This window comes from Chaetodon trifascialis, chromosome 3 (genome assembly GCF_039877785.1).
Source record: "Chaetodon trifascialis isolate fChaTrf1 chromosome 3, fChaTrf1.hap1, whole genome shotgun sequence".
Taxonomy (NCBI): domain Eukaryota; kingdom Metazoa; phylum Chordata; class Actinopteri; order Chaetodontiformes; family Chaetodontidae; genus Chaetodon; species Chaetodon trifascialis.
The window spans coordinates 3,783,449-3,807,507 of record NC_092058.1 but is presented as its reverse complement, the minus strand read 5'-3'; the positions used below and the strand labels follow the sequence as shown (position 1 = coordinate 3,807,507).

The following is a 24,059-nucleotide window of genomic DNA, read 5'->3' as shown; positions in this document are numbered from 1 at the left end:
TAATGAACCGCCCACCAGCTGCTGATGCTTGTTCAGGACTTAATATGAGCTGAGACATGTGCATCCATGTACACGTTAACTCAGCGCAAGCCTGTTTGCATGGAGCCTCTGTGACCTTCTAAATGCAGAAATGACTTGCTATTGATAAAAGTACCCAAATGTATTTGTGTAAATTGCCTCAGAAACAAAATGTTTTATCTTGTCTTGAAAATAAAAAACCCATTTGAACTGGAAATGAACTCAGAAGAGGGAAGATGATTGGATACAGAGCAGAGGACAAAATAGTAAGGGACAAGGAGAGAGGGACAGAGGGACAGAAAGAAAATAAAGTACAGACATCCAGAGAGAGAGAGATGGAGAGACAGCAGGGGTGACAGAGAGAGAGAGAGAGAGAGAGAGAGAGAGAGAGAGAGAGAGAGAGAGAGAGAGAGGCAAATATAGAGAGACAGAATGAGAGAGAGAGAGAGAGAGAGAGAGAGAGAGAGAGAGAGACCGACCATTGGTGCCGCAACGGGGCCGACTGTCACACGGACTGTCAGCGGGGTCGTTACCGGAGAGAGCAGCCGCTGCACGCCGTTTACTGAAAGACACACCGGGGGAGAGACAGAGGAGGTGGAAAGAAGAAGTCCAGGAGGAGAAGAGAAGAAGAAAAAGAAGGCACAAGGGGGGAATCGTTATATTTGCCGTGGCTGCTATCGCCTGCGTGTCATCACCTCCACCGGACAGGATCTACTCTCCTCCTCATCATCACTCCTCTTCATCATCCCTCATCATCATCACCCTCATCCTCCTCATCCTCCAGACCTCTCCTCCACTTTCTCCTCTCCTTCATCACCATGCCGGGCTGGCGGAGGAACCTCACTTTCTGCCTGCAGCGGATGCACGAGGAAGGTAGGAAGGCAAAACAAATGAATGTGCGCTTGTGTTTGCGCCAGCACGTGAGTGTGTGCCAGCGTGCGTTTCCACGCGGACGTGGGTTTTCTTGCTGCTTGAATTTGTGCTGAAATGTGAGCAATTTGTTTCTGGAGACACTTTGACTCTTTACAGTTTCTGCTTCATGTGTTTAGAGTTTTCTGCATCGCTGGAAGTGTGTGCGCGCGGGAGGGCTTTCTTTCTTATTTGCACACGTGTTTTGTGGGCTGATTGAGAAGCACCTGCAGCTTTGATAATTGTGTTTGTGCGTGCGCGCGCGCGTGCATGCTCTCGCGCGCGGAGCCTGTGTGCTGTGCGTGCGTGGACACGCTTGGTCTGTTGGAACCGCGCGCTGTGCGCACATGTGTCACCACGGGTTTGTTCCGCCGTTTCAGCAGCGGTTGCGCGAGGCTACTGATGCTGGCAGGTCAGGGCGCGTGTGCGTGCGTATTTTGTGCGAATGAGAGGGGGAGAGAGAGTGGAGAGGGAGAGAGACTGCGTGTTGGTCCTGCAGCATGAGCGCAGGAGGAGGCAGACAGTGATGATGATGGTCAGCTACAGTGTGCACGTGCGTGCGTGAGAGTGCGCATATGTGAATGTGTGCAGCGGAGAAAGTGCCGCATGTGAAACAGAGACAGAATGGTGCTGACAGTGGTATGATGAGAGAGAGGGGGAGAGTCCTCTGTATTAATACCTCGTGCTGGACACTGTTTCTGTATGTTGAGGTCATGTGTGAGAGCTGCGGAGGATAAGATCAGCACAGGATTGTCATGCTGCCTGTTCATCTGAATAGTTGATGTGCTTATTTTCAATATTTGTAAAGAAACACATGTAAGAAGACGAGATAAATGATCAATAACGCAAAAATCCATCTGAAAATCTGGTATAAACAATATTTTTACACATGAAACGATCAACCATTTGTTTAGTTGTTTATGTTTCTTAGTTTCAAATTGCTCAAAGGAGAGAGACACAATTTTGGAAGTGTGTGTTGAAAGTAATCCCGTATGTATCCCATATATTATCTTGCTGTAAATTCCTTCTCTTCATACTGGTCATAAAAGGACACGCCCCCAAAGCAATGTCAATGCACGTAAGAGGACAAAATCCATTGTCCTCAGTCAAACATACATTCCAAAGTTTATCTGAAGTGAATCTGAGACCTGCTCGGATAAATCAAACGAGTATCTCCTAAAAATCCTTTCTTTTTTAGTTTGGAAAGTCCTTTCACTGCAGCTCAACAAGGAAAGACTGTCCAGGGAAGCGCAGGACGGATAAGACAGCGTGTGAATCTGTCCTTTAAAGGAATCTCCTGTAAGCAGCAGCTCATTTGTGCTTTCTTCCCGTGTTTTCTGAGCAGTGCTAATAACTGTGAACTGGGCTGCTGTGATCAATCTTGAGAGTGCGGCGTTGACTCAACATCAGAGTGAAAACTAACTGTGCATCATTACCCACCTTGTGATATTGTGATGTGCAGCATAAGGCCTGTTTGTGGATTCTGCTCTCAGTCTGGGCCACTTTTCATGGTGTGAGCTTGGTCCCTTGCTTCCAAACAAGGGGAATCCTAATGCTTCACCTCGGTGCGAACAGCTTGTTTAGGCCCTTTCCTCCTCCAGAGAAATGGCTTTCTGAGCTGAGCATGCACAGAGCTCCGAGCCCGTCCAGCATCTTTAGGATGAACTGGAAAGCTGACTTTGAGCCAGGCCTTATCTCCCAGCATCAGTGGCCGAGCTCATTAATGCTCTTGTGGCTGAATGAGAGCAAATCCCTGTAGCCAGGTTTCAAAATCTGGTGCAGAGCCTGAAGCCAGAATAGTGGAGGCTTTTATACCCGCAGATTAATCGTTTTGGAATGAAATGCATAACAATCACACATAGAAGTGATGTTTGGGTGTGCACATATGTTTGATTACACAGTGTATGTGGCACAGAGGACTGCAGCAGTGCTGATGGCAGTGTGTTCATGGTCACGTGACACTAAATAAGGTGGAGGTTCCTTGTTGTGTGAATGGCATGAATGACAGAAGCTGTCAAACACTTAAAAACAATGTATTCCCAAACAGACCTTAGGCCAGGATTTCCACACACACACACACACACCTGGAGCACCTCCTTTGTAGTGACGCACTCACTGCATTCCAGCATCTGACTGAGATGTTCTGCATTTGGAATAAACAGTTTTGGAATTTCTACAGCTGAAATGAACCATACCCTGCAAAGGTACCACAGAGCAGTTAAGAAATTATTGTCAAATATATAAAAATTATCCTCAACAGAAATAAGATCTGACGTAGGACACACCACACAGGGAGGGAAAAGGCTGTTTAAGGTGGAACAGACACTGAGCACAACTTATGGTACCAAATCATTGATCAACTGACTGCTGCATCCCTCTTACCATGCAACTGATTATTAGGCGACTAATCACTTCCATAATTCTCCTCACCGCCTTAATTATCACCAGAAACACAATATCTCTAAACTGAAAACCCCAAAGCAACACAAACCCTTCTCAGTGGAAAATGTCTTCCACTGTTAAAGCAGCAACATTTCACAGAATCTGGTTTCTGGTTTCTAATCTTTAACTATGAAAAGCTTCACTCACGCTCGCCACAATACTTAAAACGATGTTTTTCTTTTTCCTGCTCACTCCTTTGTCTGCCAACAACTCAATCCTCATGACAAAACATAACCTTTCTCTTTCCTGACCTGCTTTTCTCTGTCTCTGTTTCTTTTGTGATCTCTAAGGGGGGGGGGGGGCTCCTCTACCCACTTCAATCTGTTTCTTATCATCATCATTATTAGTAGTGGTAGTTGTACTAGTTCTCGTGGTGTTAATATGATTAACAGTAGTCTAATATCAACCCCAGCAAGCTTTTTCTTCTTTTTGTGTGCTGTTTTAGTTGTTTTTTGGTTGGTTTTGTTGTTTTATTTATTTAGTTTTGTTGTTCATCCCTCTTCTTTTAGATGTCTGCCAACTGTTCTCCATGAACAGTGCAATATATCCCCTCAGCTCTCTGCTGAAATTTCTCATTGCCGTCTATTATTATTATTATCATTATTATTATTAGCTCTGCCTGAAGGTCCCCTCTGGCTGGGGCTCAGGAGGTAGAGTGGTCGTCCTCTTATCAGAAGGTTGCTGGTCAGATCCCTGACCCCTGCAATCTACATGTTGAAGTGACCTTGGACAAGATACTGGCACCTTGCCACCAGTGTATGAATGTGTGAGTGGCTGAATGCTGATTTGTGATGCAAAGCCCTTTGAGTGGTCAGTAAGACGAGTCCATTTACCATCTACGCACTCTCTTCTCCTCACCTCTATCCATCAAGACCCACTCGAGCTGGTGAGACACTGGGGTCGGCGATTTTCAGCTGATTGGACAAAGAGCAAATTTAAATGCAAAACATGGGACACCTACATTGAAAGGCCCTCTCCTAAGGGTTTTGGAGGAGATGGAAGATGGGACATGCATCAGGCAAGCACCCTCCGAAGGGTCCGGGTGTGACCTACAGTAGCAACACCCTCACCTAGATCCCCTGGAAAGAGCAGTCTGTGGACCTCTCTGGTCCAGCCTCTGCTCCCCTCCTCGGGGATTACCTTTGCAGTCGTCCCCTCTGTAGCTGCAGAGGTACGCTCTCTCTCAGTTCTAACAATCTCTTACTCATCTGGTTGATCTGTTTCTCTTCTCTTTTCTTCTCTCCTCAAGTCTCCCCTTTTTATTGCGGTGAGGCGATGCAGTGCAGAGTGATGCATCTGTTGTGTCAACGTCTGTGTGTTCTCTGTCAATGTTGACCAGTTGCATTGTGCATCACCAATATAAAAAAAAAGCTATCCTTTCCATCATGCTGTGCTCTAGCAGGCCATGTACCCTCTAACCCTGTGAGGATGTTTATCTTCCGATTGAAAATCCTCTCCACGTTTAATGTTTAATGTGTAGCTGTGTGAGACATGGTGCACGGCTGAATGAGAATAGGGGTGTAGGCGTTGAGTTGGTGTGTGACAGAGAGAGATGTGGCGAGCAGCAGTGATGTTTGTTTATGATGTGTGTGTGAGTGATGCAGATTTTGAATTAGTATGCTGGATACACAGTGACCCTGCTGTCCAATGATAACTGCCTTATGGACCCATGAATGGCTGTTTGAGCCCCCTAATTGTACCAGTCCTTTACTTTTAATGGGGGGCACTTCATAGAATTCGCTTGCTAAAAAGCTGCATGAAGGAGGTGAGTGCATGCACTCATTTCTTAAGTACCCCGTGGCCGCTCTTGAGCAAGGCACTCAACCCCCAGCTGCAGCTGCAGCTGCTCAGTGGCAGAAGAGTGCACGATCACTCCAAGGTTAGGAGTGTGCAGAATGTGACACAGAGTGGCAATAAAAGCCGTAATGTAGTCCATCAGTAAACCTCCCCTTCCTTGAATAGATAAATCAAGCTAGAACTGGATCAAGCTCGTTCTGTTTGATACGGAAAGAAAGAACAACACAAACCTTCCAGCAAAGTGTACAAAAAGAGACAGAAAGGAAAGGGGAGGTGATGCTGATGTGAATTTGACTTTTGCACTAACTGTAAGAAATACATGTCTAGATAGGACTGGACATACTGGACATCATGAAGAGCGGATTGCTGCAGGTCAGATTGTTTTAATTTCATGTAAATTAGACCACATCTCATGCAAAAAGCAATGGTCTTTGCAAAACTGTCCCATACAGACTGCTGGTACTGGCTGCTTGATCAGTTGCTTGTCTCACGTAGAGGTCTGTTAGGCCTGTTTGCGTTAAATCCCATCCTAAGGTGACTCATTAATGGCTGTCCAATCAAAATGTTCTTTACACTACATGACTGTTGTTGGGATAGGCAGTGCTGGGCAATTTATTTGAAAAATGAAAAGGATCACTGATTATACATTAGAAAAATGAATCACATGAATCAATCAATTACTCATCAGCAGAAGTAATAACTTACGTTACTTGTTATTTTCTTCTGTTACTCAGCAGCTTTCTGTTAAACAACTCCAGAGCCTCCAAACTCACGCACATTCAGTATTTAACACGTAACATAATATGAAATGAGACATTGTGGTTTGACAAGCAGCTTGTAGTTTGTAGGTGTTTACTGACCATCAGCAGCTACCTCAGCCATGGCAGCACTCCAGGTGTCCTCAGAATGAAACTGGGGGACTCCTACACCCTCCAATTCTGGACAAAAGACAAGTGAATGCAGCTAACAAAACACAACATGGAACGAGACAACTGTGGATTTATGGCAGTTCCTCCTCTGTTAGCTGAAGCTGGCCCCCTCCCCACACCTCCAGCTTCTTGTGCCAAGCCAATACTTCCTCTGAAGACATATCACTACTACCGCTAAGGAAAAAATTGCATTCCTTTAATGTGCCATTCAGGAATGCATTAGTGCCAAACACTGGTGACAGACAAGGTTGTTCCCAGCAAGGTTTAGCAGAACGTGCTCCAGTTGTTGCTACATCAGAATTCACAAACATGGCCATTTATTCATGTTAACTGGCACATTTTGCACAACAGTGCAACAGCAGTGTACGGGGAATGATGTGCAGCAAAGACCCCCGACAGGAATCAGAGCAGTGATGTTGTGGCTCATGGTTGGGAATTAAACCCCTAAGACACTGCCGAACATAAAAATGAGGTAGATAGACAGATAGTGAGATAGATAATACAGATGTTGAAAGAAAAGACGGTCGCTGTTGCGTTGTGTGTGTCGTTGTGTATGTGTGTGCAGTTAAAAGGAAATGACCACTCTAATGCATTTATAAGTAGCCTCGCCATCGTCGCGTAACAGTTGTTTGATCAAAGCATCTCATTTCCTTGTTGAAGGACAGGTTACGGATAAACAAGCCTGTCAGCGCTTGTGTGCATGTGTGTGTGTGTGTGCATATGTGTGTGTGTGTGCGACACTCATCCATCATGCAGACAATGTGAGGAAATTTAAGTGTACAAATAATTATGGCCTCCATGATTTGCATGAATTGCGGCGAAAAAGATGAGAAAAAGAGAATGAGAGAGGACGAAAAGGCTGAGTGAGAGAGACCTGAGAGGGGACGCCATAAGAGAGAAACAGATAAAAACAGAGGGGAGTGTGAAGGAGAAAGATAGAAGGCCTGGTTTTTAGTCCTTATCAGTTCAAGGAGGAGATCCCATTAATCAGGAGACGCGAAGATCAAATAATGTGCCGGTTAGTGGAGAGCAAGCCTGCGATTGTATGTGTGGGTGTGTAATAAACCGAGTGTGCGATTTAGCTCCAACCCCAAAAACCCCTTTTAATAAGGCTTAGTTGTGTTATCGCTGATGGACAGGGAGAAGAGTGAGAAGACAGGAAAGGGAGGAGAGGAGGAGGTCAGAGGAGGAGACCAGAGAGAATAAAGGAGGAGGAGAGGAAATGGATGAGTCAGAGGGCAGAACGCAGCACTGAAGGTGCTACTGGCAGCATTTACCATCAGTGGTTCATTGGTTCCTCCCACAGTCCTGAAGCATGCAGGCTAAGAGTTAACTGGCATCTCTAACTTTCCTGAAGGTGTGAGTGTGAATGGTTGTCTGTGTGTCGGCTCTGTGATTGACGGTCCGGGGTTGTACCCCGCCGCTTGCCCAGTGTCAGCTGAGATGGGCTCCAGCAGCCTTCCAAAGGATAAGCAGCTAATGGATGGATGACGGATTTGAACTCAAACCCAAGTCATCACATGTGGATGTTTGGTCAGGACCCCTTGGTGTTACTTTTTAAGTCACTTGGTAGCATACTTTTTCAACATGTAGGGTAGTCCGACAGACCTCTATAGACAGACTATTCTCACTCCCAACATTTTAAATGACGTAGTATAAGGTACAAGAAAAGTCCACCAATGGAGGGTTGGGGTGGTTGGATTGGTCAAGCTCAGGACCTTCACCCAGGAGACTGGGGTTCATGTCCTGTGTGAAACCAAATTGAAGGTTTATTTCGTTGTGAAGTAATGTCACTTAAATTAATTTTTTTAAGCCAAACCCTGATCTCGTGCTAGTTTTGTTGCCTAAACTTTACCAAAATGCGACTGTTTTGATCTGACACTGTATATATCACTGCCAGATCATTTCATCAGCCAGGACTGGAAGGAGAGAACCACACGGTAGAAAGCTTGGCTGATGTGCTTGAAGAAGCCCTAGACCCGGCCAAACTGTCAGCAGTAACAACTGCCAATATTGTAGCTGTGATTATGAAATTGACTGCAATAGCTAAATGGTTTCAGCTATAATCTTACTCTAGCCAGTGCAAGGAACAAGCTGTGGGGTCCTCGCTAGTTTTCCCACAGGGGGCAGAAAAGCACAAGACCTGAGAAGATAGCAGCAATAGCTTGGTCTACCATAGTGGTCTAATTACTGTGAGCTATTGTGCTCATCAATAAACACAGACATCATGTGATGGCCTTGATTCTTGTGAAGTCTATAGTAAACGCTGTGAGAGCCAGGCATGCATAATAAACTCAACAGAACCCACAATTACTGTTGATGTGTTTAGCCTGTTCCCATTAGACCTAAACTAAGGCCAAGGCCTATTACTAATTCATTATCATCCCAAAGGAGTGTGCAGCTCGCTGGGGCTCAAAACCAAAAAAATGATAGAGTGAATTCTGGAGTAGATCCAGCGAGTTGAAATGCTGATCCACGCCAACGTCCCTCTCTCACTTGGCAAGATGTCTTCATTAACAAAGGCCTCAAGCCAGTTGGTGAATTTGCTGACATTTTCTCAGGGGAGAACGATGTCACCACATCATCTCTTCTCCCAGTGCTCCAACTCATCAAAAATGAGATTTTGGCTGAGGCAGACGAGGACACGGCCCTCACCAAGGATTTGAAAGCTTGCATCTTGATGCAACTGGAGTTGAAGTATAACAATGACTCAATCGAGGAGCTGATGAGTGGAGTATGGCCACATTCATTGATCCACGGTATCGTGCAAAGTCAAGGAGCAGGTGGTCACTCTGGCAAGGCAAATGCACCAAATTAGAGAGGAGCAGGAGGGGGGTGAAGTGGTCCATCCACCACCCCTAAAAGAGAAACTTTGGGAAGTCTTCTCGGCGTCAGGTCGGCAGCTCCTCTCATTTCTGAAACCACAGAGCAGAAAGTTTGGCAGTGGTAATCTACAACAGGAAGTGGTACTCCATCAAAATTTAGTGGTAAAATTTGACAACTGGTCAAGTCTGGTATTTGGCCATCCCATAGAAAAGATGCCCTTAAATTTTCATCAATGAGCCAGAGGGGTTTTGTTGTTGTCAGAGCTCAGAACTTAACAGAAGGTTGGTGTTTTAATCCCTGGCCTCAGCAGTCTACATGTCGAATTATCCTTGGTCAAGATACTGAACCCCAAATTGCCCCCCATGCTGTGCCATTGGTGTGTGAATGGTTAAAAAGCTTGCAATGAGCTGGTCATTGTATGAATAGGTGTGTGAATGGGTGAATGCAGACTAGTGTTGTAAAAGCGCTTTGAGTGGTTGTAGAAAAACACTATACAAATACAGTCCATTTACCACTTGTTACTCATTGTGTGTTATGGCCATTCAGCTAACAGTTTAATTCACATCCATGCCCTAAATGTGCTCTGTCAGTGTAAAACAGGACGAAAAAGGTCATCTGATATATGCTCTCCTACTTCCCAGCACTGTATCTGTGGTGTTAGATGCACAGGTCTCATTTGTTTACAGCATTCATACCTTGACACTTGACAATCAATTTTCCAATGATGTATTGATCTCTTTAAATGCCACACGCAGAACCTTTTGCTGAAAAGGTCACATGATGGCAGCAGTCACTGTATGTCCATCAAAGATAACTTTGAGGTGTTCTTTAGGAAAGCTCACATCTGCTCACTGATTGTGAAGTGCTCTCAGCTACATGCAGTCAAAGAAACATGCAATCAGTGAAGTTATCTGAGGAGCTCAGAGAGGCTTCAAGTAATTTGTGTATGTTTGTGCTTGTTCTTAAGAATCAGGATGTCAGAAGCTGCAGTACAAAAACACGCACCACGCTCTCTGATATCAGATCAGCAGAGGATTGGATGTGAAAGAGCTTGATGTTATAGACAGCGATACTCACATTATTCCTTTTGAGTGCGTGTCTGATTCTAAAGATTCTCAAACATCAGAGAGGAGGCAGGCACAGGGTACCTTGTAGGTGCTTGTTTTTGTGTGTTGTTAAGCATTCCAGATAGCATATTGTCATTCTGCAGTACACTCATGCCAAAGAAGGTGAAATGGTGTTTACGCTGATTCCAAAGTGCAGACAACATGACATCCGTGAAGTATCTTATTGTGGGGAAACTGGTGATGCCGAGCCTTGTGCCAGTACTACAACACTCAGATTTTACAGCTCGACAGTATACTTTAAGTTAACAATGTTTGAGCTTTAAAACCGTTTTCTTACTACCTCTCACAGGGCTTTTCATCAGCAGACATGTATCAGGTCTTGTTTAAGAGTTTTACACTGACGCATTGGCTTTGAGCGGAGCTCCCTGCGCTGACACTGACCCCAAACCAGCAGAGAGTGCAGCTCAGACCGCTGTCACGTGGAGGTAGCCTCAGGCGTGTTTTTTCATCCTGTTTGCCCCTGTAGTGTCTCCCTGGTGAGACAGCATTTCCTGAATGTTTGCAAGAGACATTACACCAGGAGGGATTGTTCAAATGTGTAAATGTGTAATTAGCTATCAGGCTGCGAGAGGCAGTTTGAAAGACAGAAGGACAACGGGCAAAGTTTTTCTAAATTCTGTTAAAATTGGTCAAGGACAATGCATAGAGAATAAGCTTAAATTTGAGTGTCACTTCAAAGTTTTGCTTGGTGGAGTTCAGTCCACCCAGAGCTCCTCTCCTCAAGGGTGAACGTGCAACAGTGTCATGCCATTGAGGACGGCCAATCATTTTTCATGTAGTGCAATTCCACAAAGCTGGTGGACTTGTAAGAGACATATTAAAGAAGGACTGGTCTAAATCAATGCAGCTTGATACCGTCTTTCATTTGGCCCTTGCTGCCTCATAAACACCCACATCCCCAGTTTATAACAGATGCTCTCCATTAAAAAGTCTCTGGTGTCCAAGTCGAAGTAACACTGATGGCATCACCAGCATTATTTTAGCAGACTTTAGAGGTCACGCTCCAGGATGCTGGTTCTCCTCACGACGTGAGCTGATGTAAATGTGTCTCACCGGTGGAGTTTCCCTTTATTGTTTTTCTGGTGAGCACACTCCATTTCTGAAGGAGGAATGATGAAGCTTTCAGAGTTACACTTAAATCAAGCGTATATGATTAGAAAATGTCTGACTTTGGCTACTCCTGGTGGTCAAAAGTGCAACATCAGACAGGAGCACTGTGTGTATATTTACTGTGATGCTGAAATTTGTCACCAGTCTGCACTGTGGCTACAAAATTACCATTTCCACCAATGAAATGTAGCTAATTTCACGGGGCATTTGCTCGCTACAATAGCAGAATGCCACAGTGTAGGTTAAGGTATTGATTGAATTGTGAGGTTCAAGGGTTAGAAAGCAAATGTAAGTGACGGGGACTATTTTAGTGTCAAATGTTACACAATGCAATGTATTATGAGTCCTAATCTTATTTGTAGTCAGTGTATCTGTAAATTGTAATCTTGTTAATGTGTTTTTGTGGACCCGGGAAGAAAAGCCGTTACCTTGGCATTTTGTGATGAGAAAACACACAAAAAGATGCCCTCACAAAAATAGCAGTGGCAACCTGTGTGTCTGTGTTTGTGTGTGTGCGTGATGCGTGTTGAAGGCATGTAGCCGTAGGTTAGCAGTGGGCGAGAGCGGTAACGCTGCTTCAGTCATAATAGGATCTGACGATGACTCATGCACAGCAAAAACAACAAACGCTCTTCTCTCCCCTCCTCTCATTTCCCTTCCTCTGTAGCGTCTCATCTCAGGCTCACTTCTCTTCCTCCTTTCCCCAGTCTCCTTTGATTCCTTTCTTTTTCTGCCCTCTCTCTTTCATCGTCTTTCCACCTCCTCATCTCTCCCTTCTTATCTCATCATGCATCATTCCCTCTTGCATCTTAACTGTTTGCCGTGTTTCCTGTCTTCTTCCTGGCTCCTCGTTTCTTCCCACATTTTCGTAGCTTTCCTCTCCTGTGGCAGCGTTTTTTTTTCCTCCTCTCCATTTTTTTATTACTTCTCCTTTAATCCTTGTCTTTTTGATTATTGTCTGTTTGCTTTCTTCTCTTTTTCCTCCTTTGTTTGGTTTTCATTTTCTTTTCTTCCCTCTAATCTCTTGCCTCTTTTCCCTCTTCTCCTCTGCTCTTCAATCTCCTTAATTTTCCTGCCTGAATAGATTTTTTCTTTTCACAAAATCTCTTTATGTATTTTGCCAGCCAAGTTCCTTAAAAAATGGTATATGTATGACGTCCAGCTGATGCCTCCTTTATTGACAAAGTGTTTGATCAAGTCAGCAAATCTGTGAAATTTCTGTTCTCTTTATAATGATAAATACAGCCATGGGTAAACTATGACACCCTCCCACCCCCAAGTCCTCATGTGGAATCCCAAGATACTTTTGTGGACAAAAATGTGCACATTTTATCCTCATTTGTCATCATAGAACAGGAAGCATTATTATGAATTTAAAAGTTTTATCAAAGTTTGCAGGCTTCTTCAGCCATGCAGCACTCACACATGACATACTCCACTCTCTGTGTTACATTAAGTACATCCAGTGGACTGGTTGCACTGGGGCGGTGTTGGTGCTCTTTTCATCATCACCTGTAGTCTAACTTGGGAAGCTGTTGCCATCACTCCTGATCTCTGCTGTGCTGAGTTTGGTGAATGCACAGAAGGATGCACAAACTCATAACCTTGACACTATCAAGCCTATAAACATTGTGCATTCATATTACCTGCATCGGCTCATTCCACTTCACTTGGCTGACTGAGACTTGAGTGATTTTGAAAGATTCCACTGATCATCAAAACAACCTGTTGTCGCTGTCTGAAGGCATTACAAATGGATGATGTTTTGTTTGTCTGAGACTCTGATAATGAGACTGAATTGCCATTTTGTTTCACTTCATGCACGCAGGCACACCAGCCCATCTCTCAGAGGGTGTTTGTGTGTGTTGTGTGACGTATTCAACCTCCCGAAGTCATTTTCAGTCTTCACAGAATCCGCAGTTGCTTGTGACTGATCTCGCAAGTTTGTTCTTGACCTTGGAAATAGTAGTTTGACAAGAAAATAATGAAATAAATAAAACATCCAAGCACAAGGCCCATCTAGGCAAAGCAAAGGAAATTTATTTGTATAGCACATTTCATACCCAAAGGCACCTCAAAGTGGTTTGAGAGTACACAGGCAGAGGCACAAGAAACGAATGATAAAACAATAAAAGCAAGCAAGCAAAAGCACATACACACAGAGTAAAAACATGAAAACAAACATATTTGATTTGACTGAGAATTAATTAGAAGCAACGGTAAACAGGTTAAGTCTTTCACTTGGAGTCGGCACCGTCTCGAGCCTTCGCTCTTCTCACAATTTGTTCCACATTCGAGCAGCAGAGAAGTTAAAAGCAGCTTGGCCATGTTTAGTTTTGACTCTGGGGACAACCAGCCGACCTGAGAGCTCTGCGAGGTTCCTACTGGCTCAGGAGATCTGATAAGCATGTCGGACCTTGGCCGTTTGAAGCTGATTCTGTGAGAAACCGGTAGCCGATGGAGAGATCTGAGAACAGCGGTCGCCGAGCTTTTTTGGTCCTTGTTACAGCCCCGACAGCAGCGTTCTGGATCAGCTGAAGCTGTCTGATTGCTGTCTGAGGCAGACCTGTGGAACGTCCATTCTCTGTCTCTGATGCTTGCCATCTTTTTAAGGTGGTAGAAGGCTGATTTTGTCATTGATTTAATGTGATTACTGAGATTTACTCAGCTTTTAGATTGATTTTTACTCCCTGGCCCCTAAAACAATGACTGCAGGTTTGGCCTCATGTAACTGGAGAATATTGTTAAACATCCAGCTGCTGATATGTTTAATGCACTGTCCCAGAGAGTCTATTGAACTGCATTCGCTTGGTGACACAGCCATATGTATTTGCATGTAATCTGCCCACACATGATCTAAAACATACGGTTTTGAATAAATTAAGTGGACGGGAGTGTGTACAGATTAGATTTAGATTTAGAGATCTCCACACATTATTAGGTCATTATCAGGACCATGCAAGAACCAAACCGCTGTTCAAGTCTGACTATTAATATATTATGATCGACCATATCAAATGCAACAGTCAGGTCCAATAACACAAGGACAGACTGCTTACAAAAAAGCTGACATCTGACATCAGAAATCTTGGAAGTCCTGACCGAATGCCAAGGTTGTTATTTACTGTCGGAAAGTTGTAGAATTCTCTAAAGACAACTTTCTCAGTAATGTTAGTAGTAATTGGCAGGTTTGATTTCGGCCTGTAGTTGTTTAGCACAGATGCATCCCTACTAGCATCCAGACTAGGTCTATCTGATAGCTGAGGTGTGCTATTTAACTTAAGAGAGGAAGCACTGATGGTGTTCCTAATATTTTGATTTTTGAGTGGTATACATGCACTATTACTGTCTGAATTAATGATCTGAGACAAGAGTGATTGTTTTGCCTTTTGCAGCTCTAAATGGTATTTGTGGAGGCTTTCTCTGATAGATCATAGTGGATTTAAAGTTTAGTTTTCCACCATTAACGCTGAGTTTTTTGACTTTGTCAGACCTATTGTGAGTGTCTATAGTCATATCTAACAATAATCAAGCACTGTGACATTACATGCTGAGAGAGTCCAAAGTTTTCAAGGATAAAGGAAAGTTCTTGAGCTTTCCTATCATTTGGGTTATCAGCCTGAATATCCTCAGTCATAATTACATGGTTACAATGACGGGAATCGATTCTGCAAAGTCATCAAAAATGTAGCTGAACATTTCGGTAGATGTTTAATAGAATAGCTTTAGCCCTGCTATTTAGTCGAACAGAGATATTCAAAGGCATTTCAATATAATATAACGGCTACTCCACCTCCACTCAAACTACAACCAGCTTTGTTTCACTTAAAAACCATAATGTCAAATTTATGATCTAACATGAAATCAGTCAAAAAGAGCTCAGAGACTACTGTCTGGAATGAATTGTGCAGACTGAGCCGGACACACCGTGTTGCCTCTACCTCTAATCAGGACAGGAATTTTTTGTATCACATTGGACAATTGATGGAATAAGATCTAGAGTTACAGGTAGTTCGGGATTGACTCAGAGGTCTAGATCCAGATTATGAGTCACTTTCTTTCTGTCATCCATTCTCACAGTTTATGCTGGGCTTAAGTAAAAACCAAGAAGGACATCACATTGGTTACATCACAATTGATCCTACCCAGACACAAGCACCATGTAACACAATCAGGTCTCCTTCCTCCAGCGTCATTAGGGACAATTACGTAAAGATGAGTCAATCATCAGCTGTTAAACATGTCTGCATCCTAATGGAGTGAATAACGAGCTGCACAGGCTGCTTAGCTGCCTCTGTCACAGTGGCTGCAAGCGTCGGTTAGTAGTCTTATATGTTGTAGACAGAACCGCTGCTTTTGTGTGCGTTGTTTGTGTGCAGAGCCACACATGCACAGTACAGATGTAACTGACCACTTTGCCTCGCTGTTGATTAAAGTGTGTTGTGTTGTGTTGTGTTGTGTTGTGTTGTGTTGTGTTGTGTTGTGTTGTGTTGAAGTGTCCTGATTGCTTTCTGAGGGGCTCCTCTGCGTGACCGAGCTGCACACAGCAGAGCTTCTGGTAGTAAGAGCAGCTGCAGTTTTGTTGATTTGGTTCATGATCTTTGGACCCTTGAAACCTATTTGAGTCATATTGTCGAATCTCACAAACATATTGGTGTCGGCAAGTTTCTTTTTCTCTGCCCCCCCCCCAAAAAATGTGCTTTTTGCAGAGGTATGTGGTTTCCGTCGCCAAACTGAGATTAGCCCTATCCCCGCGGACGGGAGATTTATGAGCCTCAGAATGAAATTTTTGTCAGCGCGTGACCCAGAAGGCAGATTTTTAAAAGTGGCGTGAAGCATTGTTCCATGACGAAAGACTCCTCATCGAGGGGCCTGCTTTTATCGTCCTCTCTCTTTTTGTTTTACAGACGCTTCAAGTCGTTTGAAGCCTGTAGAAGTCCCTCATATCCCATATCACCGAGGATATCGACTTATAAATCTCACTACCTCATCTCTTCCCCTCTGCTTTTGTCTCCGCTGTCCTTCTTGTTTCCTTCTCATTTGGTGCTTTTTGACTCCTGTCACACCTCCCGCTGTGTTAGTTCAGTTTTATTAGTTTTCTGATTTTTGATGGCGGTGCAGTGAAGAGTGACAGAGAAAAGGATGGGTGATTTACGACAGACTCTGGACTTTGGGGTTTCGTGGTTGCAAGGCACAACTGCTAGGCCACCCAGGCGCCATCCCTTTCTCCGTCTTTGTTTCTGTTTCTCTTTGTCCTCGTCTCCTTTTCCGTCACACAAACATACACATCAAATCTGCCGCTCGCCGACACTCCATATATCTGTGTGCTTTTCAGTCTCTGCGCATCTCTGCTGTCATTATCTGCTGGCAGAGGCAATCATTTGTCTTGAGCAGGGCGCTTCATTTGTGCTTCTGTGCGTTCGTCCTCACTGCGTCCTAAATTCAAATTGCTGCAAGCCCTGCAACACTGCCAGCCGCTGCCCTGCTGTACCCTACTGAGCCCTGCTCTACCCTTTCTATTTTATAGCAATATCCTCCAACATCAACACTGCTTTTCCGCAGTGCCCTCTATAATACCTCCCTGTTCAGCTGGACCTAGTTTTGATCTCATAAACCTTCTATTCTGTTGTATGTTTGAAACTGATCTGCTCTAATCTGCTGTACCCTCTCCCCTGCTCTGTTGTACCCTGATATGTCCACCCACTGTTCCACCGTGTCCTCCTAACAGTTCATTCCATGGTACTGAATTGTAGATGCAATGCATGCTGTTGTTAAGTGATGGTTGTTGATGGCTGCTGATTTTAACAATGGTGTGGACTTGATGATCAAACCTTAACCCGAGTGTTGTAGCAGCCGATACCCAACCACCCACAGAACCCGGGAGGCACTCCAGTGTCTAAATCTGCAGTCACCTCCCTGTACGACTTCTAAGAAGTAAATGAAAGTAGAACGTCTTTAACTGGAAATAAAGAAATAAGTAGTATGAGAACATTATTTATAGGAGAAAGGGTTGGCTAGCTGTATCCCTGTTGGTCTAATTTGTCCTGTTTATATCAACTATCTATCTGCAGTACCTCCTCTATTATCTATTATGCACACTGTGAGGTATTCACATTGACTCAGCTGCAAACTCAGTAAAGTATGAACTTAAGATTTTCTGCTCCACTTAACGATTATTAAACAAAACCCAACTGTGCAGACTGTGATCTTGTTTTGCATCATAGTTTGTGAAATAACTACTCGTTTGATGAGAATGTGTGAAGGCCTGTATCTTGTTACATATCCCCGCCAATCTCCTACCATACCCTCTCCATTACCCTCGAAAATCCTGCTGCAAGTTCCACAACATAAGCCAGAGCTCAGCAACATCACAGAGGATAAGAGAATTGAGTGTGTGTAGTGGTGGTGGTGGTGGTGGTGGGGTAAAGGTGGGGGCGAGCAGAGTGCCAGAGAGCCTGGGAGAGATGGGAAAAAGGAATGAGCTCGAGATAGAGACAGAGAACGAGAGAAAGTCGTAAGGGAGCGAGTGTGAGAGGGAAAAGGAAAAAAGAGATAATTGAATTTTAAAATGCCCTTTTATCGATCGCCGGGCAGAATGTTACAGCTGCATTTCAATGCGTCAGAATGCAGAATTACATCAACCCTCTTCTTCCTTGATATAGACAAAAAAACAACAACATCAAATGGGGGGAATAAAAACCGAGCGGGGAACGGGGGGAGAGAAAGATATCAAGCGCGGACAGCGGCGCAGAAGATGGACAGAATGGGTGCTCAGCCCCCCCTCATCAACTGGTACCATGAGCGGGGAATTTAACCCTAAACATCCACAGCTGATACCAGTGCCCATTAGTAAAAGAGCAACCCAGTGTGTCTGTACATGAAGGCATGAAATTTAATGGGATGAGTATATGCATGATTTCAAATGGAAAATTCATGTCCATGAAGACGAATCCTAAAGATTACATTTTGTGATTCTATAACCCAACCCAAACCCTGACCCCGTAACCCTAAGTGCAACCCTAACCCTGACCCCAACCCAAAAACCCTAACCCTAACCCTGACCCCAACCCAAAACCCTAACCCAACCCTAAACCCTGACCCTAACCTCATGACCCTAAACTGATTTTTCTGAGTGATATTTCCCCAAAATCAGTCTTTCCTTAACCCTAACCAAGTGCTTTTGTTAAAGCTCTGGTGTCTCAGTCCTGCACTTTGTACGCCCACCGTCCACCTGGACCATCACCCTGCAACTAGTGTTTCATTCACTGGAAGAAATGCAGTGGAGATGAGAAAACAGAGGTTTAGGGAAGCAGGTTCAGAACTTTTCTCTCTCACACTTCTTTTCATTCTTACACACCAATCTGTGGCACTTTTAGTCTGAACCACCGAGTGCAGCACCCTGAGCGCCTTCCAGTCCTGTCTGTGTGTGACATTATACCCATATTTAAACGATTATCGTTTCTCACCCCCCTCCACCGAGGCAGGCTTTTCACCTCGACTTTGAGTGTGGCTGTAAGGGTAGTGTAGCTATGATATCACTTAGATGTGTTTTAAAATGCATTAAGAATGAGATGTAATACTGATGCACTGTGTGACCTGTGGAGCACTGAAGGCGTGCAGCAGCCCATGCCCTGATATGTGTTGAATGCCTCATACCTGCATGCACAGCAGGTGGGATACAGAAGTAGCATGCTGTCTTTAGATAGCAGTTGCCATCGTGGGTGTGCCAGTAGCATAAATATTATTGTGTGGTAGTTCTGGGTTCTCTCTGTCCTTGACCTGTAGGATGAAGGAATATTGTGCTAACAGGTATTTCACTGACTAAACTCACCTGTAATAGACAAGCTGACTCACCAATGCCTTCCATTGTTGTTGCATGACATCATACAGAATACTCATCCTACAACATATTTCCTGCCTGTAAGCCATCGATTAGACATCTAAGTGTGTTCAGACTGGATGCAAAGCAAATCTTCACCTGCCTGTTCATTGGCTCCAAACAGCCAGTGCACCGACTTTCCAGATGTGCTTAGCTGGAAGTATCCATTGTGACCCATCTTAACCCCTGGCTGCTCCAGTCTGTGGTGTTATTTTCCTGCAGACGTCTTTCCTTTTCTTCTGGAGTTCTTACATTCGTGAATTGGCATCATCAAGCCTCAGGAAAAATCACTCAAGTTTTCACTCAAGTTGAAACATTTTCAGCTCGCACAGACGTGTCTCCGCCTCAGTTCGTGCCTCCCAGCGTGAAAACACGTCCAGTTGTGTGTGCACTGACTTTTAGTCAGTCTAAAATTAACTTTGCATCCAGTGTGAGCACATCGTTACAGAAGGCCTCCGTCAGAGTGTGGAACAGACGTCTGGAGCGTTCCTTCAACCTATGATGGGGTGTTTCATTTTGGCTTTTAACCGTTTTACAGTGAGTTACAAAACATTTATCAGTTGTTTACATTGATGTCTGAATATTCACAGGCGGTGTTAAACTCTTTCGAGGGGGCTTTATTATATTCAGCCATTAGCTCTCAAGTGTTACAAGACTCTAAATAGTCTGGCTCCACTTCCAACCTGCTCACTGGCTGTGGGCCAATCAGATCCCTCAAATCATCAAGCATGCGTCGTGAATGTAACTAGAATTAAAACTGAATCAGCTGAAGGTGTGTTTGGGTGTTACGGTGCTGACCTGAGATCTGCTGCAGCTGGATCTTCTTTTAAGAGCAGTCTTAAAACATTTCCTTTCTCTCAGGCTTTGTGTGTGTGTGTGTGTGTGTGTGTGTGTGTGTGTGTGTGTGTGTGTGCGTGTGTGTGCGTGTGTAATCCATGTGTGAATGCTGTAGGAGGAATAGCACAGGGTTGTAAAAACTGTTATTTTATGTGTGTGTGCATCGTCTGAGTGGCTGAGAGCTTATTTCAGACACACATAGCGTCTTTGCTGCAGTGTGCTGGGGGAGCAGCATCAGAGCCGGCGACACCGGCAGACTGAACAAACTGATCAGGAAGGCCGTTACTGGCTGCAAACTGGACGCTTTGAGGAGGTGGTGGAGAGGAAGACACTGGACAGACTGTTATCCATCATGGATAACCCTGAGCATCCTCTTCATCACCTCGTGGACAGACAGCGGAGCTCCTTCTCCAGCAGACTGCTTCAGCTCCGCTGTCACAAGGACCGCTTCAGGAAATCATTCCTGCCACGAGAAACATAAACATTTAATCCACCAACCTCAGAAACTCTTGTGTTTTTACATATTACTTTTACATATTATCTGCGCCCCTGCAATATTGCACAATCGGTCTACTTACACAATTTTTTTTGCTGTTTTTTGCTGTAAATACTGTTTATATACTTAGTTATATTGTATTTTTATTGTATTATTATGATATTATATAATATGCATTATATATTATAATACAGATTATATAACTATATTTAGTTTTACTTTACTGTACATGTTAATTGCTACTGCAACAAAATAATTTCCCAAATTGGGATCAATAAAGAAACCGTCTAAGTCTAATTCTGGTGTATTTCTCTGTGTTTTCTTACTCATTTGTTTCATGTTTTCGATGTTCTGCTGTAAAGCACATTGAGCTTTCCTATGTGTGAAATGTGCTGTAGATATAAATTTGACTGGACTCTCAGGCAGCTCTGATCGCTTCATTGGAGGCGATGTTATTGATATTATTGATCCTTCGATCAGCGTCCAGCTTCGTTACAGTGTGCTAGAAAACATTTATTATTTGCTTGAATGCCTTTTGAAAAGATAAAAATTGGCCTTAAAACAACACTTTTCTTAACAGATTGTGTAAAAGCTGTTCATGTGATCGTCCTCTCACAATCAGTGTTGCAGATGTTCGTAGATGGCTTCACAAACAGTCACACTACTAACAAGAAAGGCAACCTCAGCATTTGGTCCTGTAATTGTGAGGGTTCAATAAAGGACACGGTAAGACTCAGTAAACCTCGTCCAAATCAGAAAAGCTCTCAAAGAAGAATTACATCAGCCTGTTTCCACCTGATAAAGACAAGAAAACAGCAGTGACTCCACAATGGAAGATGAAGCAGAGGAGACAACGAAAATCCAAAAGGCACACAAGAAAAGATATTTACTGTTTCAGTCCGACTGTCAAGAAAACTTCCCAAACATCGCAAAATAAAGTGCGACTTGACTGAGGTTGAGGCGAATAAATCAGCTCCCTGACTGTTAGAAAACATGCTTCCACAAGACAAATGGGAAGCCTCTGAACAATTTATTACTACTGGGAATGATGCATTTGCATTCAGATAATGTTAGCCATAATTCATACCTTCGTCTGAGAAGAAAACACATTTACTGGTTGTGGTTCTAATGTCTCAACTAATGGCCGTACAACCTCAAGGGAGACAGATACCTTTCGGACGGCTTTTGAATAACTAAATTGAACTATTCATCAAAAGCATATCACTGTCACATAAACACTGTTTTTCAAGGAAGCTTGTTTATTTGTTTTATTCCAGTAAAGGAAATGTTATTGATTTTTTTTCCGCCCAATCTCGGCTTTGTATTTGAATAAATCATTTTGTGTGTGCGGCTGTGCACGTGTAGCTTTGGGTGTTGATTAGGCTCAGTCTGCAGCGCACGCAGTCTCCAGCCAGGCCGCGTGGACTCGCTCTTTGTATCCTTAAACGTCCTGAAACTGTGGTGAAACTTTGTTTATCTCAGCGGCTGTGAGGTAGCCTTCTCGCTCTTTGTGTGCGTGTGTGTATGTGTGTGTGTGTGTGTGTGTGTGACTGTTGCTCTCTTCGGATGAGAGAGTGTGAGATGAGAGTGTGAATGTGTGTGTCGCTGTGTGTTTGTGTGTGTGTGTATGCGTGGCCCCTTCTGCTCTGCAGTTTTAGCTGGCTGACCTACAGACAGACAGGGCAGCTCTACAGAGAGTTATGCCTTATGGCTTTTTGTGCAACACTGTGTGCGTGTGTGTGTGTGTGTGTGTGTGTGTGTGTGCATGTTTCTGTGTCTTGTCTGTGTGTGCGTGTGTGTGAGAACCTGTGTTTATTTATGACAGAGTGGATGTGGGTCTGTCGGTGGGTGCGCAGTCCATGCACGTGACTTTGTTGTGTGTGACATCCTGGTTAATGTCGCTTTGTGAGCGCTCATGTCTGCTTTGTCTTGTGTGTTTGTGCATGTGTGTGTGACCCGCTCGGTGTTTGCTCTGCGTTTCTTTATCCGCTCACAAACCCAACATGCATGTCACGTCTGCTTTGTTTGGCTCTGCAGCGCTGCACATGGTTCAATCATGTGTTCCAGCTTCCACATGAAAGCGAATCCCTTTTCAGATAGCACTTAAATAAAAACTGAAAGCTTTACTCTAAGATTCAATATTTTCTGGGTAACATTTGGCACTGCCATCTGCTTGTCCAAATAGAATCAAATCACGCATAGTTAGTTTCCTCATTTGGGTCCCCCCCACCCCCCCAATCCCATTGACAAGATCAGTATTGGAGCCACTTGTGCTGACAGTATGTGAGCAGTGAGTGGCTGCAGATGCCGCCCTCTCATTCCACAGCCTCGAGTTCGACCCCAGCAGCGGCTCACGTGTTGAGCAAAAATGTCACCGTGGTTTAACCTCCACGAACAGGAGCAACACGTGAGTCACTGTAAGCTCCAGATGTACTCAAAACAATATTTGCACCCATCAGGTTCCTTGGAATTTCTAATAATGAATTAAATCCCCTTCTCCATTATCATATTTCACTTTAAAACATGGTAATTCTGGAGAGACTCGACACCAAGCGTTGCCCATTTTTCCCCAGCAGACTAGACAGTGATGGCAGTGATGCAGGTGCTACCTGAGCTCCTGCAGGAGCTGCCGCCAGCTGGATCCGTCCGCCGGCACAGCGCTCTGTGCTGCTGCCTTCACTGCGGGCACAGAGCCCCGCTTTCGGCTGCATTCTGTCTCGGCTGGTGGTGTTGTGCTGTTGCAACATCAGAGACTTTTGTCAGGAAGTTTTCTGAGACTCTTATCTTCGCCTTCTTTTGTTTGTATTTCTGTGTTTTGCCCGTCATTCTTTCATTCTTTTTCGTTCTTTTTAAGCTATTAGGCTGAAAAACGCTGTATAAAAGTTAGATGTTGACCTGAGAGGTCCTTCATATTAAGGCCTACTATGTTGCCGTCTACAGTAAATGACAACGCGTTCATATAAATTAGTATTTTGTGAATTTGTCATTACTTCATTGTACAGACAAAGTCACACTCAGCCGTTTTGGCTCTTTGTTAGATGATTAATGACAAAGATGAACTGTTATTTTCACTTCTTATTTACCATATTTAGAAGGTGGCAAAGATGATGGAGAGCGCCTTCCTTCGTGTTTCGTCTGGCACATCAGGAAAAGGTGTTGAGTCAGCTTTGATTTCTAGCACCCTGGTTGTTTTTGGATCTGCTCACAGATTTTGAGCAGTTGTTTTTGAGTGATGGTTGGCTAATGTCGGCTAATGATTGCTGAGAGCTACGTTATTCTGTCTGAAAAACAAGGTTACATTTGGTCCACCCGCTTCATAATGACCAACCATGTGACAGAGCCGGTTTGGTTCAGGGCTTGGACCCGACACACAGGCTCCAGCTAGGACTGAATTTCAGGCCCAAGCAAAAACTTTAGCTGGATTTCGAGTCTGGCATGAAGTAGCTGCCACATGCGATAATGTGCATCTCTTCAAATATGTAACTGCACTCCAGGGCTATGGCAGCCATGGAGAGACCACAATGTGGAGACCAGAAGAAGTGTCAGCTTTGGCTGCTTGTGTGCTCTGCTGCGAGCCTGTAATGCCAGAGCAGACTGCTGGTAGTGAAGAAAGCACAACAGAACCAGGTCTCAGGCAGATCTTCTGCTCATTGTGATCCTCACTCCAACAAAAGAACATGAACATGGAA

The 24,059-nt window shown here is 44.1% G+C and overlaps 1 protein-coding gene across 2 annotated transcripts in view; it reads left to right on the top strand.

Moving 5' to 3' along the window:
* The first annotated feature begins 621 nt into the window (after nucleotides 1-621).
* grip2b (glutamate receptor interacting protein 2b) overlaps nucleotides 622-24,059 on the top strand; it is a 248,377-nt gene continuing 224,939 nt past the window's right edge. For both annotated transcript variants that reach the window (XM_070958311.1, XM_070958308.1), the window contains exon 1: nucleotides 622-891. In XM_070958311.1, coding sequence (XP_070814412.1) covers nucleotides 837-891 — 55 coding nt within the window. In that variant the 5' untranslated portion in view covers nucleotides 622-836. The remainder of the gene's footprint in view (nucleotides 892-24,059) is intronic.